The 16,476-nt window shown below is 37.2% G+C and overlaps 1 protein-coding gene and 1 long non-coding RNA gene across 2 annotated transcripts in view; one reads left to right on the top strand and one right to left on the bottom strand.

Annotated features, from left to right (window-relative positions):
- The window catches only part of PRKAR2A (protein kinase cAMP-dependent type II regulatory subunit alpha), a 59,286-nt gene that overhangs the window by 22,956 nt on the left and 19,854 nt on the right, over positions 1-16,476 (top strand). The window contains exon 2 of the mRNA XM_086845894.1: positions 975-1,010. Within this exon, the coding sequence (XP_086702020.1) occupies positions 975-1,010 (36 nt within the window). The remainder of the gene's footprint in view (positions 1-974; positions 1,011-16,476) is intronic.
- LOC147650982 (uncharacterized) lies at positions 7,361-14,767 on the bottom strand. The gene is made up of 3 exons (XR_015274981.1): positions 9,682-14,767; positions 9,220-9,471; positions 7,361-8,526 (listed from the first exon to the last, which is right to left on the bottom strand). It is a non-coding gene; the product is annotated as an uncharacterized LOC147650982 (long non-coding RNA).

The raw sequence follows: 16,476 nt of genomic DNA, 5'->3' as shown, positions 1-16,476 counted from the left end.
CCAAAGAAGCTGAGCTGTTCTGTCTTTGCTAAGAAATCATTATTCTCTGTATTCTGGTGGTGCTGAGATGGTAAAAAGTTTCTAAGAAATTATGGGGTCATTATGATTTTTGTACCAGGAATTTAATAAATCTGTCTTTGTGATGCATGTGCTTTGATGGGGTATAAAGGCTCCTCTAATTCTTAAATATTTAAAGAATGGAATAGAAAGGTTACAGGTTATATCAGGAAAAATAGAATTACCTGTTGGAGAGAGCAAAAGTGGGAAAACATGAAGCACTCAGAATAAAATGACGTTGGTTGTTAGAGGTGAAGGAGAACAGAATGCTTTGATTTTGTTCTGGGCAAAACTTTAGAGGTTGATTTTGTTTTGTTTTGAGACTGAAGCAAACTCTCAAAGACAGTACAAAGGTGCTGCTTACTGAACGTTGGCATAATGTTGAAATGTGTGTGAATAGTGGAAGTCAGGCAGTTCATTCCAATCCAAAGTTCAAGTACCTTGTGCAGCTACAGCATGAACAAAGAAGCAATGGATCCTCCATCTCAGCCTTTTCCAATTCCAATGTGTGTCCTTGTGGGAGGCAGCTTTGGTCAGGGATGGATGACTGGAGTTCTTGTGGGAGCTCTGCCCCAGCAGTTCCACAGCCTGTGCTGGGTAGGAGCACAGAATAGGTTGGCAAAAAGTTTTTTTGCTTTTGATCCATGTTAAGTGGGTACAGCTGACCTAAAGAAACCCATCCCCAAACTACTTACCATCCATCCATCTTAGCATGTAATGGCCTTCAGGAATATGAAGTTTAATTTTGAATAAACACTTACTGGCGGGCAGGTAAATGGATGAAAGCTTTATACTGAAGCGTTTTTAGAAGAGATTTGTATGGGGTTTGTGTATTAAAAGTATATAGTGATTATTCAATTAATTATATTTTGTAATAATAAATACAACTGTGTAATTTTGATTTATTTTTTTTCCAGCTCCAGTTGTTAACCGATATAACAGAAGAGTATCAGGTATGGATTCTTTTTAAGTTTAAAGTATCTAAAATTATTTTGAAATGTGTATCTGACTATAGGAATTACATGAAAAATGTAATTTTTCTCTTATTGCCTTATCATAATTCTTGCATTATTTTTGTTTGAAATAATGAGAATTGTTTCTTAATTTTCTGTAGATGTCAATGGCCAGCACATTAAGAACAATTAGAAAACAAATATGGGGGAAGGGTGCTCCCTTTTTGTATTGTTTTAGTCCCTTGCTTGTGCAAATTATATTTGTTGAATTAGTGGCTGTTCACTTGTTCTAGAGACACTAATTATACTTGTTTATTTATTTCTTTGTTTGTGTTCTGTCTCAACCAGTATGAAATACTTTAATGAGAAACTGTTATGCCCAAAAAATTCCTTTATAATTTGATTTTGAAGAGTATCACATGAACAAAATATTATGTGTAAGTGAGAAGGTATTGCATTGTTTTTTCATTTGAGGTGCAGTGTAAATTGCTTTGCATGTGGTAGTTTTTCTGTCTTCAAATATTTTATTAACATTTAGCTGGTCTAGAAAGTTGTGATTCTGATTTGACAAATATCTTTATGAAAATGCCAATGTACTCTAGTTTTGAGTTCAAGTCTACTCAGTTTGTAATTTGTGTAGATAATCTGACAGTGGGTATGTTAATTATGGTGGGGCATTGTTGATAATATATATATGTGGTATATAAATAAATATAAGATAAATACATATTTATGTGCAAAATGTCCTTATACTCATGCAATTCATTTACTTTTCTACTGGTTGCTTGGATATGATTAAGGAAATGATTGTGTATTTATGCCACTACTAACAAATAACTGAGTATAATGAGAATTTCATAACTCTTAAAAATTGACAGTACTGTAGTTTTGAAATATGATTACATGAGAAATGTAGGCAGGAATAAATTCTATCTTGAATGGTGGGGTGATGCTCTGGTAGTAAATATTGAGAATCATGTATTGCAGAGTATCTTAATTTGGAGACACCAAAGACACTTCAGTTTCTCTGCTAATTGAACAAGTCCATTCTGGAACTTGCTTATGGAGAAAAACCTTAGAAATGAAGAGTGACTACATCTCAGATTTAAATTTAATTAAATAAAGGCTGAGTTATTCCCAAACTTAAAAGAATTAATCCTTAATCAGAAAGCATTTGTAATCTTTTTGACTTTGCAGTACTGAAATGCAATGTTGATGCTCACACAGTACTGAGCTGCTCTTAGTTAAAAAACAAGTTCTCTCATTTAGGAGGTCTAAAGGTTAATGTGAACAACTAAAAGGCAAATGTATAATTGAATTGCTAACTTGTGCAATTAGATTAAGGAGGACTTTAGTTGCTTAATAATGTTCCTGCTTCAGGAAGAGCTAGAATAATTCAGAGTTACAGTTCACATTAGAATTGTCATGGTGACAAACAATAATAGAATATGTGTATGTTACTGCTGTGTGTTAAATACTTTCCATAATAAAAAAAATAGCCATTTTCTCTCTGTATACACTGTATAGGTCATGATCAGTGTGGGATTTGTTAAAATGCAAAGGCGATGCAAAACCCATCCATGTGTATACAAAGAGATACAGTTTTCCTTCTCTTGGCAGGAAAAGCAGAGAAACTGCTGGTTTGGGGTAGGGGGTGTTTGGTGGGTGGTTTATTTCACTCCATTCCTGCTGTTTCTGTCAAGACCTCCATAGGAATGAGACTGGCTGGGCTCTGCTGGGTTACTGAGCTCAGCCCCCTGCCACCATAGGCAACCACATTTTACAGTCTCTTGCATAAAATCAGGGACTGATTTGCTGGGTTTGTTGCTCTGAATTTGGTTTGATATGTGTGTTAGATGCATTATGTTTTAAACAAGTTTTCATTCTGCAATTTTGGTAAGATTTTGTCTTTATAAACCAACAAATAACAGCAGTCACCAAACCAATGGTGCTTTACAGATTGCTCAGCATAGTAGCTAAATGTTTCTGGATTTAACTAATAAAGTAAAGCAGAAAAAAATATGGAGAAGAAAAGCTGGCACATAATTCTTTATTGAAATTGCATTTAGTGTATTCTTTTATGGTCTTGTCTTCAGGAGAGCTTTCTGCTAGTCCATGTTGAACCTTGTCAGTCCAACCAATATTTCTCTGTTTCCAGTGCAGTGTGTGTTTGTAAGGGGAGTGAAGAGCAGAGCTCAGTTGCTTGCTGCTATCAACATTTACACACACAAAAGCACAGATTTATAGAGAATTTAAAAGCTTACATGGGATGTATTAAAGAAAAATTCAAGCAAGAATTGTTCAAGTATTTGGCTGCCTAGGGAATTACAGCACTGTCCTCGTTCACTAGGTCAAAAATAAAAGAAAAATTAAATTTTAATTAAAGGAAAGGTTAATGAAGTGCTTGTCTCCATTACATAAAGTTTATGACAGGCAAATAATTGTTCTGGTAAACCATTCAACTGATGTGTTACTGAAGGCTAACAAGTGTCTTTAGGGTCTCTTACACATAGCAGTTAAAAATTTTCTTTTTAGTTGCTTTATTAATTTATGAATATTAAACTTACAGTGTTTTCTATTCCTTGGTTGTGATTAGTTGCCTACAGGTAACAGGATAATCATGGTTCTTTTGGTGCACTCCTGCAAATTCTAGAGATACATTAACCCATAGAATAAATCTGTTCCAATGATTACTAAATTTTCATTTAGGTCTTTATTTCTAGCTATGAAACATCTAAACAGTTTTGGCAAATACTGCCAATGCTGGAAATATTTAGCTGTCACTCTTTAAATGGACTGTGCAGGAGGGTCATCCTGGAAGAGGGGGATTTATCTAATCATGTTCATGTAATTATTTATAGAAGTGCAGAGTGGTAGTGTTCTCATGAAGAGAAACATTCTTTTCCATGGAATGCTTGGAGGGAGAAGGAGAAATGAGAGTTTGATGTTCCCCTAAAAAATTATTCTAGTGAATAGCTGGCTAGTGTGTGGCCATGGCCATGTAGCATGTTGAGATCCATGGTGTCTCACAAACAGTTGGTCAGCTCTAATTTGTATCTGAGGCGGTGGCTGACTTCATTAAAATAATCCTGTTTGCACAATCATAAGCTATATCGGTGGTAGAAACTAAAATGGAAAAAGCTACCTCAATAATTTGAAAACCTTCTGGCTCTAGGGTGCCATGGACTGTGATGCAATTTCAGTGCTATTACCACCAGAGCAGTTATCTTGCTGCTGCTGCTTAAATGGGTCAGCAAAGTCTGAGCCTTGTGCCAGTGTAACCTGTGGATTGCTGACTGATTCCCTTTGCCCAGGCTTGGATGGACAGGCCTGAAACCCTTGTAGATTCATTCTTCCCAAGAACTGGACTGGGTTGAAATTCATATTTGCTTCATTACATTCCTTGAATTTCCTCCAAGCATAGGGGCTCCTGACAAACTTAATTATGTTGGTCACTTCATTTTCTGTAAATGGAAGGCTGCAGAACATGCCAGTGCCTCTGCCCTTGGCTGGGGACTGACTACATGGTGCAGGGAGGTGGCAGAAATCAGTGATACCTCCTTTCTCAATTCTATCAGTGCTGTATCAGAACTAGAGGAAGAGAGCATTGATATTTGTCCCGCTATAACAAATGGTACATAACACCAAGGAGAATTTTGCTCCTGGCAGGATATGAATGAGAAGTTAATTGTGTTTTTGGAAGGAAGAGTGTGACGCCCACTAGAGTCTCTCTTGTGCATAGTTTCTCCTCTTTTAGTTTTAGCATATTTCAGAAAAGTTAAGTTTTTCATTAGATTTCTGTATTGCCATTTCTAGACACTTTTGATACATTCCACAGAACACCCACTCTCCAGCAGATTTGCTGATTTCTTCTTGGGATAGGAAAATCTGACAAAGTGACACCCGTACCATACATGTGTCACTAAAGGTTTTCATCTTTTTTTACAATTTTTTCTATTTTTACAATTTTTTTTTTTTACAATTTTTTTACAATTTGTTTATGTGAGCGACCTGGTATAATACATGTCATTTGCATATGTCTGTACTGCCTCATGAGCCTTCCTTTGGCCTCAGTGGGATAAGATTACTATTTTTACATTCAACAACTACAAGTGGAATAATTGACCTGTATCATCTAGGGAACAATACATAATAGTTATTTCCTTAATAGTAACATGGCTATCAGGATCTGTGCCTGTTTTCATGTTAATATAAAAAAATAATCAGATGAAACAGACTTACCTCAGTTGGTCCCTTCGGTGGGGCAGCTTTCGACAGAGACTCAGTGGAGTGAGAAGGGATAAAATCTGTTCCTGGAGCTGGGTGCTAAACCCTCCCCTAAGATGAGTAAAGGTTTCACATGTAGAGGCTAATTTTGTTTAAATGTTACTGAATCCTGATTTCCTGGGTATAGCAAACATTAGCATTTTGTGGAACACTGACAGTTGTGAATTGTCAGTGTCCCCAGCAGATGCTGGGTCCAGAATCAGGGCTTTTTATGTTTCTCTTGTCTCTAGCAATCTGATGTTGACACTATGGCTTGGTGTTGTGGAATTGTGTGGGTTTTTTGGGCTTTTTTTTTTTTTGGTTGGTTGTTTTTGGGGTTTTTTGGTATTTGAATAATTTTGTGTTTTGAATAATGTGTAAATCAATATTCCCTGACAGTTTTTGGCTTTTTCTTTCTTATCACATAAGCTTCTGTAAGAGGCCTTGACTATTGCTTGTTCCAACTCACTGATTCTTCTCTGTTTTGATGGTGATGGGGACTCTTTACCTTGAACTCTTCATTAGTCTGGTTTCTGCCAAAGATGAGCAGTCATAATGTACATATGTTGCTAAAGTCTGATATTCCTCTCTGCTTTCTAGTGCAATACAGCATTTTCTTCACACCCTGGCAAGTTGAGATATCAGAATATAATAATATTGTACATAGTAAATTCCTTTTAGTAGCTTTTAGTGTTTTAAAATGACAGCTTTAACAAAAATAATTTTCTAATAAAGCTTTTCTGTTAATTATTGCCACACGGTGTGTTGGTATGTGGCAAAAAAAGCTGTTTTGGGACCCTGTTAAATTAGGATATCTAAATGGTAGCAATGAAACAAGAGGCAACCCTTCTCTTGGGAGGTTGTTTTGAGTATTTTCTCTTGCAGAATGCTATCTACTACTTCAGTGATAAAAATCTCAGCACTTGAAATCATCGAGGGAGGAAGACTGAGTGATGACTGACTTTCTCTATGCTGTTCTCTTTGCTGTATATTTATCTGATTATCAGAGGTTAACTTGAAAATCATGATCTGGTTTCTTCTCTTGAAGGTATTTAATTAATTTCTATATTGATTATTCACCATCTTACAACACTGATGGCATAATAACTTCTGCTGAAAGTTTTTCAGGCTGGTGATAAATGATAAGAGACTTTCAAGTTCAAAAATCCACATTTTGACAAATGGCACAGTTTTCCTGTATCAACAACCTGAAGTTTCTATGATTTTTTGCTAGCCCTAACGATTGCAAAACTGATATCATAACTAGAGTGAAAAGAATTAATTTAAAAAAATGTTGATATGAGCAAAAGCCAAGCACGTGGGATGACAGATGAAAGTGGTGATAAATTGTGTGGGTGCTCTCCTGTAAGAAAGTGTCTGAATCATTATTCGTTAAACAAAAAAAACCTTGTTTTCTCTGTTTGCAATATTGGGACTTATTTAAAAATTCCTGGCATGTGATTGACATTCAGTGAATAATAAAAAGCTTATTTTTGGAAATTAATAGTCATGACTTCAAAATTACTTGGATTTCACAGTGTTGTGAACAATTCTGCAGGATTTTTTTTTAATGACATAAAGAGAAATGCAGCACTGTGAGCATCCGTAAAATTTAAGTCAGTGCAATACCTGGTCAGAAGAAATCTGATCCAGTCTGCTTAATGCACATAAGTGCTACAGTGGAGTAGAATTAATTAATCCTTCATCTTTTTATTTATTCTTTCTTAATACTAGTTCATGGCTAGATTGTTACATAAAAATTAGAAGTTGTTTGTCCAAAGTCAAATGTTTTAACTGAAATTAACCCTTAAGAGTTGGGAGCATAAGTATAGCTGTGCACATTTTTAGACAAGTAATGCAGTATGGATCAATTTTTCAAAAGTATTCAGGTAGAAAAAGGTGCTAGTGATTAACTTCCATTAATTGTTTTACATTAAAGATCTTTAAAAAGCCTACATAAATGTTCTGCATCTTTGTATACATAAATATTTTTGAAATTTCAGCCTTCAGCTGATTGTTGAAATAAAATGTAATTCTCCTTTTGATAGGTTGAAATTTAACTTTTCTCTTTCATGTGATAGAGATTTTTTTTTTTTTTTTTTTTTTCATTTCATTCAAAACTCAGGATGGTTTTTAATATGGGAATTAAAGCCCAAATGAAAATACTCCAACATGGTTTGTTGGTCAAACACACCTGAGGAAATCTCAAAATGCCTGTCACAATACAGGCTAAAAAAGGCAGTTTTATACTTGTTGCAAAATCTGGCGCTGTGATGTATCTTTAGAGTGACATCAGAATCAGATGTGATTTTAATTTTTCTGGTGAATATATAAGGCTGCACTCCATCCCTGTTTTAATATAAAATTTTAGACAAAGTCACAGATGTTGTTGTGCTCCTATATTGATTAATACACTCAATCAAGTTTAGGTAACTTCAGTTTAAATGTGAAATATGTTGAGTAGTCCATCTATGGAGAACAGAAAAGTTGAACAGACTTGATTTAAATATGAAAGGATGTACTTTCAGAAACTTGGTTGTTTTTAACAGCAGAACACCTTGCTGACTGTGTGTAGCCCAAAATAAAAAAACCCAAACTTTATAAGAATACTAAAAAACTCAGTATAGGGAATATAATGGCAAACTCACTACAGGAAATATGAAAGCCATCTCAGGAACTGCTGTGAGCCCTCATTTGAAGAGAGACTTGAATCAGGGCTTGACTTTGTGAGGTGTGGGTGCTTGGCTGCCTCAGGCACTTACCTGATTTGGTGTTTTTACCATGTCTCCAAAATTCGGGAGAGGAAAAACCCTAATTTTCTTAAGCTCACTAATCTTCTCTAATGGAAAACCGCAAAACTGGTCATAAGTAAGGCACACAAGTTACAACTGATGAAGTTCCTTCCAATATTAGTCCTTTGCCAGACCATTTCAAGTGTGTGTTTCCTGTGAAGGCAATCTGTTTATTCAGTGGGATGCTGAAGTCCAGAGTTGGCTCATGAGTGAAGGAGTTACCTTTGCCATGGCTGGTGCTCAGCAGGAAACTGGAATTGCTCAGTAGCCACACAGGAATGGGGGGAGCTGCCAGGTTTTTCTTCAAGGGGTCCGACAGTAACTTGGCATATTTCCTGCTTTTTCAGCATGCCAGGAAAGGAAACAGCAGTTTCCAAGCACAGGGATCTGGGGGCTTCCACACCATTCCTCTGCACACAATCCTTTTGTGTCAAGCCATGCTAATTTTTTATTGTTCCCTGTTGTTACAGATAAATAGGCGTTAGTTGTTCTATTCGGGGTAATGTGGTTTTTAACATATTTGGACATTCACTAGAAATCTTTGAAAATTATACCATATAATAGATTTCAGAAGTGCCTTCTAACACTTCAACATACTTTGGTTCTCTGTTACGACAGATGTCAGAATGATGTGGGTAATCTTCATTGCTAAATGAAATTTAAGGCAAAAAGTGCTTTACTGCACTTTTCTGTAGATGATTTAAAGATATTAATTGCCTTATTGCAGGTTTAGCAGTTCATATAGCAGAATTGCTAGTATAAAACCAAAAAAATGCCTTGATCTGTAAATTGAAAGAAAATTTCCTATTTCTATACTAGAAAAACACTTTTCCTGTTTTATTTCTCAGCTAAATTCTCTCTTCTATCTACAGTTTGCAACTAAAAGCCTTTAAGCTGCATGTCTTTTTTGGGGGGGAAGGCATATATTTGAGCCATTTCTTGAAACTTGGTGTTCTGATGTAAACTGAATGGAAAGTGAACATTCTCTGTGCTGTTTTTAACTCAGAGAAAAGTGTCACTGTTTCAGGCACATAAGCATTATTGGTGCTGAATTTCTGGTTCTAACTGCCTTGCTTACGTAACACATTTGGAAATGTGTTAAGATTTATATGATGAGCTAAACCAGAAGATCATTAAAGCAGAAGGCTTACTTCTACAATTGTGAATCTGTGTGCTCTGAAATAGTAGTAGCATCATGTTTTCCAGGAGACCTTTTTTATGGATGACTATCTCATCGGTAAGGCTCTCTTAAAGGGCTTGAACAAGGTCAGCAGCATGTTTATCCATTTCAGTCTTCTGATTTCTTAACTTGCAAGAATAAAGCTTGCTCCATTTGAATTTCCCAGGCGTCACCACATGGAACAATGTGTAACTCCAAAATATCCTGCTTCCATTTTAGATTTCTGTTTAAATGTAGTAAAGGGAATTGGAAACAGAAGTAACAAATTGTATATTACTGTTTTAAGATTGAAAGGGCAGTATTTTACTTTCGGTAGTTACTGTGCCAGAGCTGTTTACTCCAATGATCAGTCACATGGAAAATTTTCTTATTTTTGTTAGTCCTCTACCATGAGGGAAGTATTTTTGTTGTATTAATTTTCATGCAGACTTACCTCTTACTGCAAGTCCCAGAGCACACCAGTGTCTGATGGGATGCTGGGCTCTCTTGTTGTAGATTGAGACATGGAAGCCCAAAGTGCCGGAGTCTTAGGTGTGGCTTAGTTAGCAGATGATTCTGTGGAATCAGGCAATATTGTCCCTTGACTACTCCAGCTGTACAGGAGAGACTTGCAGAGTGTTTATCACCAGAGTGATTTCATCATAGGTGCTCTGGAAACTAAATTTTCAAATTATCAAAAAATTAGTCTAGGAATTACAGCCTCATGAGTTTATCATTATTCTCCTGCAGCATGTGACTTCAGTGAGGTGAAAGAGTATATAACCCTTCCACGTGTGTGTGTGCAGAGTGGAAGGATAAGCTAAAACATTTGGCATAACTCATACATAAGGGCATTAAGCAAAAAAGTAAAAGTTGTGCCTTGATATAATTAAATAGGCAACTATATGAAGTAAATACAGTGATAAACACCTCTTAGTTTAGTTTTAAAAAAAAAAGAAAAGGCAAATGTCATGTTCATTTGGTTATGCCAGAGAGGTAGGAGAAGTGCTTAGGAGAATTCTGTCTCTAGTCTTACATTGGCACAAGTTCTTTGTTTTAATTGCTCCTGAGTAGGAGGAGGATTTAAATAAAGATATCCATGCTGAGGATTGTCTTCTGAAGTTTTGTTGCAGTTCGATAAGACCCCAACAAGTCGCCTCTTAGTTTGATAGGGAATGTCATTTCCTAACAGATCCCTGGAGTGGATTCCCAGGTGCTGTGAAGCCTTTGGTCTCTGGGTTGTCTGGTGCTGTGTCCCTGAGTCAACCTGGGGCTGATTTCCAGGCCAGATCCTGCAGATTGCAGAAGGAGTTAGGCAAAACAAAACAAAAAAACAGCCCTTAACAAAGCCTACCTAGGAATAATAATTAAATAGGAACGCATTGTATCTTGTTAAAAGTGCTTTATGCTTGTCTTTAAAGTCTTGTTGAAGCAGTATTGTCTGCTTGTAATGCTTTCATTATATGTGTGTAAAGATACGAATCTGAACCAGACTGTGATTATTTACTTTCCGTTTATTATTCTACTTCTTTCATCATGAAAGTTCTTGTTTGCCCTTAGGGAAATGTAATTTTAAATACTTTGCCAAATCTTGATGCAGTAGGAGAAAAAAAAAGCAAGGCTACTCTCCTGTAAGGCATTGTCTCAACTGTTTTACTGTACATCTGATGATAAAACCTTTTAAAGAAACACTTAAAATCAGATTTTTATTAATCTGTATGAATGTAATAAGATAAAGCAAATGCACATATGGAAATAGTTGTCAACCAATTGCCATAATTTTCAAGAGCTTATTATGTTGCCTGTACTTACGCATCTTGGGAGAAAAGGTGTCTGTGCATGTAAAGTTGGATTTCCTGCGAAGAAAAAAACCCCATTATCATAAAAGGTGGCATTTATAATTGATTGTGCAGTCTGTTCTGAACTTGTGACTGAAAAGTAATATGAAGTAGGAGTGTGTGACAATGGTGTTTCAGTTTTGTCACAAGCCATTGTTGCCGGAACTGTTGCATTTCTCTCCTGATGGAAAGGGAACAAGCTGGAGAAATCTCATTTAGATAATGCTATTGGAAAGTACATAATCATGCTGAGGAAATGGTTATCAAAGATTTCTAAAAGCAAGGTTAGCAAGCACTGTAAAACATCATGCACTTCCTTGGCAAAAGTGTTTATCCAGCTGTGAACTAGAGTGGGGTCTCTGCAAGCTCTACCTTGGACCTCAGTTTTGCTACTCTTGACCTTGAGGAACATAGGTAATGTCCACATCAGAGCTGGCCATCTTCAAGTTGACTCTGAGCTGTAAGCAAGGCTTTGGGTAGAGCCAGGTGAACACTTCAGCCTGTTGAGCGAGAGAGGCAACAGAGGCTTTCTGCAGAGCGAGGTGAACCAGTGCAGCACTTGAGAGCCTTACAGGCTCCATCAGTGTCTTGTAGGCTTCTTTGCCTGACAAAGTGATTTGTGCAGCTTTTCAGCCTGAGCAGGCTTTGGGACCAAGTGTGGAGTGTGCCTGAACCTGTAATCCTGACTGGACTGAGCTGGTTTGGCACAGCCTTGCTGAGTGTGAGTGCCTTTGGAGTTAATCTGTAACACAGAAGAACTCTGCCTGTGAAGAACTGACTTGATTTAGTTTCCTTTTAACATGGTGACATTTGAAGCTGTTTCAAGAATCAAAAATCCATTATTTTCCTTTCCCCCTGAAATGAATCATTTCTAAATATTTCTCCACTGAAAAAAATCTTACACTTGATTTGACATATATGGCCATGCAAGTGGTTGCATATTTGAATATTCTGTTTTGGTATTTGAAAAAGGTTTGATGGGGTATTTTTGGCTCAAATCCTGGTTATTGTAAATCATGTCTCAGTTATGCCTCTGAGAATTAAGAGTGAAGTCAGGAGTTGGTACTGCTGTGGGCTAGCCTGCATCTGGAGATTGCCATGTGGCACATAAAGTGAAAGACCAGTCTTCTAAGACCCAAGACCTGAGTTCTGGCTGATGCAACAACGTTGGTTTTAACAAAAAATTTACCCTTGATTTCACTCAGTTCTCACTAGTGAATTGAAGGCTGAAGCAGCTGATTTTCCTGCACATATTAACTGTTCTTTGGGTTTCAGTGTTGCTTTTCCTTCCAACTGTCATGAATGTGAAAATGGTTCAGGTGGTGCAAATGGTTGCAGGTTCTGTTTCCCACATGCTGGATCGAGGTACGAATCTGTCGTCTGCTTTGACATGGTGAGATCTTTCACTTGAGAAACAAAGTGCAATTTCTGAACCAAAAAGTTCTGAGCTAACCAAGCAACAGAAGTGAGAGGGAACTTGAAGTTGTTTTCCAAGTGTGGAAAATCACATTTATCTGTGCCAGCAAAGACCTGTGTGTAAGTGCTGTTCAAGCTTCCTAGTTCATCTGACTGCATCGTTTTGAAGTGCAACTCAGCTGTCAGAGGGAATGACAAGCCACTGGAAGTGGTCATCGTTCCAGCTGGCATAGTGCTCCCAGAAGAGCCTATGCATCTGTCCCTTGAGAGACAGACTTAAAAAATGCTTGAAGCCTTAACAAATTCAGATGCAAAGAACACTGCCTTAAACATAATTTAAGATAACTCATCTGAATAAGTAACTGGGAAGGTGGTTCTGCATCTACTGCTCTGAGTGGATTTTTATTAATGGGTCTGATAGGATCAACTGGAGGTGACGCATCCTCATAAGTGAGGAAGAGTGAATAGAATTTCACTCTGCAGTGCAGAAGGTGGGATCCAAAATTGAAAAGAGAGTATGACAGGGCATCCATTGTTTTAGTAGGAACAGAAATATTAATAATGTATTCACCTTACATAGAATATCAAACTTAAATTTTCTTCTTTTGTGTGTGTTTGAAGGTGTTCAAGCATCAGCCTCTTGGCTGAAAGAAGTGATCTCTCGGGGACAGGGATGGTGTGCATTTCTCTTTGAGGCTGTATTAACTTGCCAGATCTAAATGCTCAACTGTTATTCATTCGCATACAGATTTGTATAGAGTGCAAGGACTTTGATCTTGACAAAACACATATTTTGCAGAACAATATTATCTTGACAGTGATTAAAACTTACATAAACAAAGGTGATGTTTGTACTGGCAAACTTGTCTTGCTACTTCTTCTGTCCCCACCCCTTGCTTCCCCCTCACCCATCCACTGCTGATGTCATTGCTGCAGCTACAAAGATCTCTGTTGCTTTCAGATGCTGTCACCTGCATAACAAAGCAGTGATGGAGCTGTATCATTTCTGAGCCTTCAGAAGTGTTAACAGATGTTCTTGAAAGCCAAAGAAGGTGCAGCATGAGAGCTGCAGAAGCTAAGAGAGACTAAATGTAGATGGTAGGATAAAAGCCTGAATTTCTTTTTATCTCAAAGCTTCATAAAATTGAAAACCGTTTTTTGTGTTCCAAAGCTATTTGAACTGTGTATGGGTGGATTTGGAAGGAAGCTTGGTCTGCATGGTGTGAGCTGATAGAGCTATAGATGTGTCACACTGGTGTGTAACTTCCACTGATGGATTCTTGCTTAGCTCTTGCTCAAGGGCAGAGTTATGCTGAAAATCCCAGCTAGGCAAGGTGTGATTTCAGAAGTCATTTCAAATTATATGAAGATACTGGTGAGCTTTAGGTTGTATATTAAGAAAACTTCTTCCCCTGAGGGTGGTGGAGCATGTTAGCAGAGAGATGTGCGATCTTCACCCTGGGAGGTTTCCACGTCAGCCCCAAACTAGCCCTCAATTCCAAGTATCTGCCCTTGGACGGGTAGGTTGGGCTGGATGACCTACAGAGAGAGATCCCTTCCAGCTGCCATTTCAGTGAGTCTGAAAAACAACGCTTTTCAGGAGAATCTTGTGAGGACAAGCTTGCCTCTTGAGTGTCTGTTTTGTTGGGACACTTAAATAGTTAATATGTGAATTCAGTCACATGTGAAATAATGGGTCAAGGACGTTTTCAGTCAGTCAAGATGAAAGATCAGATGTTTTTTCATTAGGACTGGCTGTACTGTAGTGCACAAATGAATAACCTTCAGGAGTCCTGAAATTCCCTAGATTTCTGACAGGCATTGGCAGAGTTTAGGGTAGTTATGGGGAACCTTTACAGCCAGAAGAACAGCAAAGCAGCAGACAGCATGAAACATTTTGAAGGTAAGACTGTCACACAGGTGACAGTTCAGACTTCAACAGTTCAGACTTCCCCAAATGATTTACCAATTAAAAATAGTGGCAAGAAAAATTTGACATACTGCACCATAAAACATGGGATCGGTTGATGTAATGTTGATTTTTCTTCTCATTAGTCACATTTTAGAGTATTTGAAAAGTACTGTTGGTTGTTGTGAGTAGGCTGTAAAGCTTTCCAGCATATCATAATATTAATTAAGCTTGAGAATTTTGTGTCTCTTCCCTTTTTTAAGCATACCACAACAGGTATGTTATATTAAGTTTTATAGCTCTGCCTGCAAGTAAATAGTACTGTAAATCAGCTGTCCAAAGCTGATGTCAAAGCATCTGGCCTACTCTTCTCCATGGGAAAAGAAATCCCAGTAGGAGATTGAAGAATGAGAAGCATAATGGGAAGGCATTCTATGTGACCATGGGAAGAAGTGGTATTTTGCAATGTTTTTATTGTATTTCTATGGTGCCCATTCACGGGCATTACAGAAGTGATTTCCATTTTTAAGGGAGGGGTACTAAGTCCTAGTCTGTATCCATGGTGGACTTTGGGAGCTTTTGGGTAAGATGAAATAGGGGAAACCTACATTTACAAACCTTAACCAAAGCCATAACCATTTCATACTGAAGTTATAGATGACTGTTGCTTTGATGTGTGTTTTAAGATAAGGTTTTGCTCTGATGCCCTAGTTTTAGCTGTGGTAATAAAACTTGTTTCCCCTAGGAAATCTTGAAGAGGATTTCCTGAATTCTAAAGCATTTTTAGCAGTAGCTTCCCTGCAGCTGAGGTGGGAACAAAATCAAATTTGCAGCTTAATACTAGAATTTGAATGATAGAATGGTATAGTGGTACAATGATTTATGAATTCATAGATGTGACTTGAATGTGCTTATACACCAGGTACTTTCAAAAATGTACAGAAGTGTATTTATAGTATGTAATGTTGTGCTTAATAGAGAATTGGACTCCAACTGCTCATAAGATACACCAGTTGTAAAAAATGAAGAGTTAATTATCACCATACTGTTTAAACCACAGAAACTTTCTTCTTAGTAACTGTTCCGTATTAGAAAATCCAAAGCTTTCACAATAGATTTTGATCTTTACTGTAAAATGGAAGGAGGGAGGAAGCTTTCACACCAAAATGCTAATAATGTTTTCTTTGTTAGTGCCTTTGTATTGCATATTATGTGCATCAGCATATCAGTCCAAGTTCTGTAGTTTTGTAAGCATCCACCTTCCCATAAACCAGTCATCTTTGGAGTGGTCTATACTTTTTTTTCAGCTGGGGAGGAATGCTGTTTATCCTTTGAGTATCTGGCCTAAGTGTGGGTGGCTCTGTTAAACTAAAAGCATGTGTGTGGTAGGTACACTGTCAATACACTGTTTCTGTATTGTTAAACAGGTTTATTGTATGAACAGTACTTCATCTCTAAATGCCTGATGCCTAGTGATTATATGATTGTGTTTTTAAATTGTGGTTTGGTAAGTGGAATGCTTGTTGTTGTATTTGAGTCTCCTCACTCTCTCCGGGAAAAAAAGGAATTAAAATCCAGTTTCCTAGGGAAAACTTGTATCTTTTAGGTAGGGAGAAAACAAATACCAAATAAAAAAACCGAGACACACAAAACCAAACAAATCTTTGCTAGTAAATTATGCTAGAGTTTTGCATTTTTATAGTCCTGTTGAGTGCACGATGACAGGGTCAATTGGCATGTGTGCATTTTTGAATTATTTACATGTTGCTGAATTCTAGACTTTCTGGATTTTTATTTATACTTTCTCAGTCCATTCAGCAGTTAGATGTCATTGCAGTAAGCTTCTGGGCATTCTGCCAAGTCTTCACTATTGTCACAATGCTGGATAAAGTACAAAGGAAAATGCTTGTCTATGTTTCCTTGTAAAATTTTATAAGTAATGTATAACCTCTGATGTGAGACCACTGTTATTAAAGAGCACAGCTAGATGAAAACAGGACTGACTCTCACTTTCCTTGACTTTCTGTACAGGTGGTTAGAATGTGCACATCACTTCGACATGCAAGGACTGTAAATATCCATGAAT

This window comes from Cyanistes caeruleus, chromosome 11 (assembly GCF_971803275.1).
Source record: "Cyanistes caeruleus chromosome 11, bCyaCae1.hap1.1, whole genome shotgun sequence".
Taxonomy (NCBI): Eukaryota; Metazoa; Chordata; class Aves; order Passeriformes; family Paridae; genus Cyanistes; species Cyanistes caeruleus.
This window is presented reverse-complemented; position numbering and strand designations above follow the sequence as displayed.